General features: G+C 34.1%; 1 protein-coding gene across 2 annotated transcripts; it reads left to right on the top strand.

Annotated features, from left to right (window-relative positions):
- Positions 1 to 434: 434 nt before the first annotated feature.
- LOC114295608 ((E,E)-geranyllinalool synthase) lies at positions 435 to 5266 on the top strand. 2 transcript variants are annotated; one of them, XM_082886791.1, is made up of 12 exons: positions 436 to 882; positions 1306 to 1492; positions 1598 to 1818; positions 1998 to 2121; positions 2229 to 2344; positions 2465 to 2694; positions 3402 to 3517; positions 3596 to 3694; positions 3815 to 4030; positions 4109 to 4238; positions 4349 to 4594; positions 4683 to 5266. In XM_082886791.1, exons 1-12 carry the CDS (start codon positions 564 to 566, stop codon positions 5157 to 5159), a joined length of 2481 nt encoding a protein of 826 aa, XP_082742917.1. In that variant the 5' UTR covers positions 436 to 563; the 3' UTR covers positions 5160 to 5266. The 2 variants fall into 2 exon arrangements, with proteins under 2 accessions (XP_082742916.1, XP_082742917.1); XM_082886790.1 differs by having other exon boundaries at positions 435 to 882; positions 3815 to 4238.
- The last annotated feature ends 2254 nt before the right edge of the window (positions 5267 to 7520 follow it).

Here is a 7520-nt window from a genome sequence, read left to right as displayed (position 1 = left end):
TGAAATATATGAAATACCCGATAGAGTGAACTGTTTGAATTATTAAAATAGGCTCCATGGTAAACCCCATAGGCCCAAACAGCCCCTTTTTGGACTGAGGGAATCCTCCTTCTTTTCATCAATCACATTTAGCCTTTCATATTTTTAGTATGAGCGCTTCTATCTATAGAATTATTTTGTAACGACTTCAATAATGGTACTGTGTAAACAGCAATACCATGTGCCTAGTTCTTGTCCTCTTATGAGAGATTTGGTGGCAAAAGGCTAGCCATATAGGTTACAACCCCTTGTTTAATGTACAGTTGAGATTGAATTGATGTAAATGAAATATACATGTAAAATGAATTTCGACCACATTAATATTTTTAATAAAATTGATAAAAATTCTGAATGTGTTTAGGGTTATTGTATGAACAATACATCTGACATTGGTGCCTTGGACATCTCACTAGAAACATCTATATAAATAGCTTGTTTTGGTTTCTTGATGCCAAACCATCCAAACATTATTACACAAAAAAAATAGAGTTAAGTAAAGATTTTTCTTTTTGCTTTCCGTGCATATGGAATCCTCATTATTCTCTATTGAAACTCTGGTTAAGAAGATCAAAGAAGAGATGTTCACAAACTTTGATCTTTACTCATTTGTTTCCAAATCTGCTTATGACACAGCATGGTTAGCCATGATTCCAAGCACTCAACACTGTGATCATCCCATGTTTAAGGGTTGCTTGGATTGGATACTAAACAACCAGAAAGAAGAAGGGTTTTGGGGAGAGCTCGATAGCAATGGTGTTCCCACTATTGATAGCCTTCCTGCAACTCTTGCTTGCATGGTTGCACTGAAAATGTGGAATGTTGGAGATACAAATATAAAGAAAGGTACATATTGTTATAGCAGTACTATTAAAATTTCACAAAAGTGAAGTGCACATAAGATACATATTATTATTTATTACATTTCACACATGCATCCATGTTCATGTTCTGCTGAATGCAAATCCGATATCCCCTTTTATTAGATTTTCTAATGTAATAGTTTAATGCCTTCTTCTTTATTGATGTATCACTTTATAATACTTTGTACTTATCAATAAAGATTCATTTACTGATAAAAAAAATAATAATAATTAATGCATTCTATTGTACTATATAAAAATGCACCAAAGCTTACAATTTTAACTTCCCACTTTTTCCCCCTAGTGTTATCTTGCTTCTCTTTTTTCCTTTCTCTCTCTGTTTTTTTTTTTTTTGTTTTTTTTTTTTTGGAAGATGATTGAAAATTTACTTGTTTCTACATGTTAGGGTTGGCATTTGTTCATGAAAATGCAGAGATGCTTCTTAGAGAAATACAACACAATCTTCCTCGTTGGTTTGCTATTGTTTTTCCAGCAATGGTGGAACTTGCCCAAGAAACAGGTTTTGATGTTGCTGACAATCTAAATGGAGTATTGTCCCATGTCTTCTACAAGAGGCAACAAATTCTTAAAATGTAATTTGTTACGTACTTGAAATATGTCTAAAATTGCTTATTTACTTGGTTCAATATGATTAATAAGTAATAACATAAAAAATGACTAACATGCTTGCATTGCAGGGACGGGCTTGTAGATAATTATCACTATCGTCCATTATTGTCATATCTAGAGGCATTGCCATCAACAAGTGATATTGATCGGCAAGTAATTGTGAAGCAGTTGAGCGAAGATGGCTCTTTATTCCAATCACCCTCTGCCACAGCTTATGCATTTGTGGCTACAAAAGATAGAAAGTGCAAGGAGTACCTACAATCTCTTGTTCGAAGATGTCCTCATGGAGGTAAGTATATGCTTGCTTACATATACGTTTAGATCCAAAACAAAAACAAAAAAAAAAAATTAAAACCACAGAAGAAACTGAACACAAAACTGGACATAACCTTACATTGATTTCTATACAAATAAAAGAATTGTTAAATACATACATATATTCTTAGTAGGACTCGATTTTTGGTGCAGTTCCACCAATGTATCCCATGGATGAAGAGATCGTAAAGCTTTGCTTGGTAAATCAAATATTAGTGTTAGGATTGGCCGAGTATTTTAAGGAAGAGATTGAAGATATTCTTTCAAATGTTTTTAGGTAAATTTACTTTATACAATAATTTCTATTTGGAACCATATTTGATACATTTCAATGTTACGAACTAACTTTGTTAGATTTTTAAAATTTGCAATTGACACATTTAGGTCTTACAAGAAGCAAGGGTTACAAGGGACTAATCTTAATTTCATACCAGCAAAGATATACAAAGATTCTTTAGCATTTCGGCTCTTACGGATGCATGGGTATAATGTAACTCCATGTATGGCTTCTCCAATTTAAAAGAATTTTCCTCTCTCTGTCTCTCTCTGTCTCTCTCTTTCTCTGTCTCTGTGTGTATATATATATATATATATATATTATAAGTTTGTTGCATGTGCAGGGAGCTTTTGTTGGTTTATTCATCATGAAGACATCTTGGCTCATATAGAAAACAATAGTGGATATTTCATGAGTGCAATGTTTAATGTTTACAGAGCAACAGATCTTACGTTTTCAGGAGAATACGAACTAGAAGAGGCAAGATCATTTTCAAGGAAATTGCTTGAAAAAAATATGATGCTAAGAAATGAAGAAGATGATCTTGTTATGATCACGAATTTTCAAACATTGGTAATTCAACTTTCTTATTTGAGCACATAAAATGTTACTTTTTTTTTTCCTTTTCTTTTTTTATAAAGCAAACATATATTCGTGAATTCAAATAATCGTTTTAGTTTAAAAAAAAAAAAAAAAAAAAAATTGCATATCAAATGGAAATCATAACATATAAAAAGGCCTTTTGTCACTATCATGTAGATCAAACGTGATACATGATGTTGAGTTGAATAGGAAGAACATTACATCAATATGTGCTTACTTCTTTTTCTTTGACTAAAATATTCACAATTAATATTCCTACAAATATTAAGGATAAATTATAAACACACCCCCTGAGATTACTTAAATTATAAATTACTCCCTATGATTCTAGAAATTACATTATGTCCCCTAAGGTTCTAGTTTCATAACAAATAGGTTCTTTTATTAATAATTTATCAAGTTAATTAATAGTTTTTAATAATATTAAAATTTTATTTCAATTAATAATTCAGATAATTTTATTATTGTATAGGTAAACAGTTAGAAATTTCACTTTTTCAATAAATTCCGTTAAATAAAAAATTCTGACTAAAAGGTATTTGTAATTTTCTAAACCACAAAAGGCAATTCATATTTTAAGCAAATCTTAGGGAGTGTATTTGTAATTTACCCAAATATTAAATAAACATTTTGTGTTCCTATGCCTTGAATAAATATGAAACCATTTCATTGCATAGGTCAAACATGAGTTACACCTTCCATGGATTGCTAGAATGGATCATCTTGATCATAGGTTTTGGATTGAAGCAAATAACGCCGATTCTCTTTGGGTTGCAAAAGCCTCCTTATACAGGTATATCAACAATTAAGTTAATTTACATGCTCATTATCAGGTTAAACCAGTTGTAAATACAAAACTTCAAAATATTAGGTTATCATGTCTTCATAATGACAAGCTAATGAAACTAGCTGTGGAAAACTACAAGTTTCGACAATCAATCTACCAGAATGAATTGGAGGAAGTGAAAAGGTATGTGTGGTATTTCAATACATGTAAATCATTACACATTATATTCAAATATTATAGATATCACTAGAGTAAAATGGGTCATTCGTATCATCATAGATCATTCCTTGCTTATGGGTATAGGTGGTCAAAGGATTGGTGCCTCAGTGACATGGGGTTTGGAAGGGAAAAAACAACTTATTGTTACTTTGCCGTGGCGGTCAGCAATAACTTGCCATACGATTCTATTATCCGATTAATTGTTGCAAAAAGTGCAATACTTATAACAGTTGCTGATGACTTTTTTGACATGAAAGGTTCTCTAAAAGAATTGAAACACTTGACAGAGGCAGTTCAAAGGTGCAGTCCTATTTTCTTTAATATAAACACACATTTTAATGCCCATCAAGTCACTTCCTCAATTTTTTTTATTAACAGGTGGGATGGAAATGGTTTAAGTGGCCATGGTAAGATTATCTTTGATGCTCTTGAAGACCTTGTGAGTGACATTGGTAATAAGCACCTCCATCAACAAGGAAGCGACATAACCAAAAATCTTAAAGATATTGTAGGCTTTTATATATATAAATGTGTCATGTATTTTACTCAATAATCGTTGTTTATTATAATTGGAAGCTTGAAATAATTAATTTTTCAAAACTAACTCATGTGCGATAGTGGCGGGAAACATTTGCCTCATGGTTTGTGGAGGCTACATGGAGCAACAATGGATACATACCATCCATGTACGAATACCTTGACATTGGTGCAATATCAATCGCCACACACACAATAGTTTTGCCTGCTTCATGCTTCTTAAACCCGAAATTACCAAATCATAAACTCAAATGTTCCCAATATGAAACCATCACAAAATTGCTCATGGTTACAACACGATTGTTGAACGACGTTCAAAGTTTTCAGGTAATTCTACAAACAATTATTTGTAATAAATAAAATTTCAACGATGTTTGTTTTCCAAAAAGCTCATATCATGCGCATGTACTCGTAGAAGGAGCAACTAGATGGGAAAACAAACCTTGTTTTGATCCACTTCAAAGGTTATCCACAGTCAGAGATTGAAGATTCAATTGCTTATGTTAAAGAGATATTGGAAGAAAAGAAGAGAGAGTTACTTGAACATGCTTTGATGGATGATAGATTCAATGATTTGCCTAAACTATGCAAGCTTCTCCACTTATCATGTCTAAAAGTGTTTCAGATGTTTTTCAACTCTTCCAATCTATTCGACTCCAACACAGAACTACTCGATGATGTAAAGAAAGCAATTTATATTCCTCCAGAATATCAAATTAATAAACCCCTGAAGCCTATACTTCCATTTCCTTCCAAATCGGAGAAGAAGAATTCGAAAGTCCTGGCTCGTTTTATCGAAAACTTCAAATATCAACACTTCACAAGGATTCCTTCAAGAGTTGGGTTTGAGAAAGTGGTCATTCCACCAAAATTCAAGTTGTGCTTTGTATGAATTTGTCCAGTATTGAACTTCAGTCCTATCTAAGTTATTATTACATTATTCAATGGTAGGTGTAATAATCTTTTTATTAATTTAAAATAATTATATATTTATATTTATATTTATATTTCCTAACCATTAGATATATAATAATAAAAATTCATTACATAAGATCAAAGTCCTTGTGCTTGTATCACTATTGTGTAATACCGCATGAGTTGGTGTTGGCTACATATTTTGTATAAACCAATTACAATTTAACGCATGGCAAAATAAAGACAATACGGAAAGACTATTCAAGTTTTCGATCATGATCGTGCACGTGGCAGTTAGTATTGATTCTTACAATATCTGTGTAAAACTGGATCAGCAAAGAGATGCAAAGGGATGTGGTTTCAACGGTTACTCATATTCAAATTCCAAATCAGAAGGGAAGCTTAACTGCAGGTGATGGCATAGTGGAGCTAACTATAAGGCAACAGGATCAGCGATCATGAAGAAACGATTTGACGGTTAGAAATGCAGTTCGATGGTCATCCTTGAGAAGTATAAATAGCAGAGAAGGCCCCAGAAAAAGCCCCAGACTCAGATCCAAAAACCAGTTTTATTCTATTTTATTTCCTTTCTAGTTTTACATTCCCTGTTCTTTACATTTTTGTACTTTAAAATTCCTGCACTGCATTTCGTTCATAGGAGTAATTTCAAGTAGATTGTTGCTGTAAACCTCTACGAGGCTGAATTGGATCATTGTAAGTCTTTCGTTTTACTTAATGAAATACTGCAATTGTTCTTTAATTAATCATTGTCATTTTATTCCACCTAAGCAAAGCCACCAGTAAAAGTCTTCTTCATTGAGGCTGAAAGAACTAAAACACAATCGTCTGATAATTGGTTGGCAATTAAATTTCTGTAAGGATTTATTGATCCTTGTTGGCACGCTCACAATTACACAAATAACCTTCGAAAGCCAAAAAAGCCAACATATATTTTTGACACGTCCAGTGGGACTAATTAAAATGGCTAGAAGTAGGAGACAAGGAGAAAATGAACGCTTGGAAGAAGGCGTGGAAGGAGAGGTAGAAATACCTAATCCATAGGATAATGTGATAACACATCCTGTGGAAACACCTATTTTATCAAAACTTATGGTCGAACTGACCAGTACTTCGGAACAAGTACCACATGTTCATACTATTGGACGAGGCCAAAGAATTGGACCATCCATTGTTCCATCTACTCAGCCAATGAATCCATGGGGTGGCCTATTACATGCCATGGGACAGCAGTTAATGAATACAATGGAAATGTGGGCAACATTCTTTTTGGATCGAATGAATACCCACCAACCAACAAACACAAGACACATGAAGGAAATTTCAAATGTCCCTCAGCAAAGATTGGCTAGAGATAAACAGCCTATGCAAATTAATGGATATTCTAATGGTCAAACTAGCAATCAAAACTATGAAAGACCATCATTTCAGTCTTGGTATGAGCCTCTTTCGAGGCCTATGGCAAGTCAAAATGCCTCATTACTTGACAGTGAAGCCATGCAAACTGGTGGATCTGGCTTAGTATAAGAAAATGGCATAAGGATGGTTCTAAATCCCATGTTCGAAGCCATACGTAGCACAAGAGGGTTCATTAACCCTTTATTCGAATTTATACCTGGGGGTTGGAAGGTTTTCTTGCAATTGGAAGAGACGCAACACCTGTTCCAGCACCTTTTGTAGGACAGACTTAAAGAGGTCATCCATACCCTCAACAGTAGCCAGTACCACAGGGACAACCAGTCCCAAATATACCACCCTATGGACCAAGAGGACCCCAAGCACAAGGTTGTCCATCAAATCCCTGTGTTTGTCCTTCCAGTAGTGGTTCAACAGGCACAAAATGTGGTCCCTAGAGATCAAATTACTGACATTGTTAGAGAGATGTGTGGACCAATGGCTCAGGGGGGGTTCAAACTCCTGTGTACAGGAAACCATACCCAGAATGGGTAGATAGGGCACATAAATACCTAAGAGGTTTCAGAATACCAGATTTTGTCCTTTTTTATGGGAATGGAAGCCAGTCAACGGTTGAGCATATTGTTAGGTTCGCGGCTCAGTGCGGTAAATTTACCAATAATGACTATATGAAGTTAAGATTATTCCCAAATTTTCTAATTGGGGGAGCATTTGCATGGTATATTAACCTTACACCTAACTCTATCCAAACTTGGCAACAAATGGAAGAGGCATTTCATGCCCAATTCTTCCAAACAGAGCCAGAGGTTTCCATGGCAGACTTGGCAAGATTGAGTCAAAGGCCTGATGAGAAGGCTACTCAATTTATTGTCATATTTAAAAGAGCACGAAATAAATGTAGGAT

This window comes from Camellia sinensis, chromosome 9 (genome assembly GCF_055761805.1).
Source record: "Camellia sinensis isolate YWXY chromosome 9, ASM5576180v1, whole genome shotgun sequence".
Classification (NCBI taxonomy): domain Eukaryota; kingdom Viridiplantae; phylum Streptophyta; class Magnoliopsida; order Ericales; family Theaceae; genus Camellia; species Camellia sinensis.
This window is presented reverse-complemented; position numbering and strand designations above follow the sequence as displayed.

What these genes read in the sequence shown, in the direction of transcription:
- LOC114295608 (XM_082886790.1), top strand. Translation starts at nt 564, where the DNA reads ATGGAATCCTCATTATTCTCTATTGAAACTCTGGTTAAGAAGATCAAA. An exon ending in TCGAAGATGTCCTCATGGAG is followed by an intron (nt 1,819 to 1,997) that starts GTAAGTATATGC and finishes TTTTTGGTGCAG; the next exon opens with TTCCACCAATGTATCCCATG. An exon ending in CCAAAAATCTTAAAGATATT is followed by an intron (nt 4,239 to 4,348) that starts GTAGGCTTTTAT and finishes CATGTGCGATAG; the next exon opens with TGGCGGGAAACATTTGCCTC.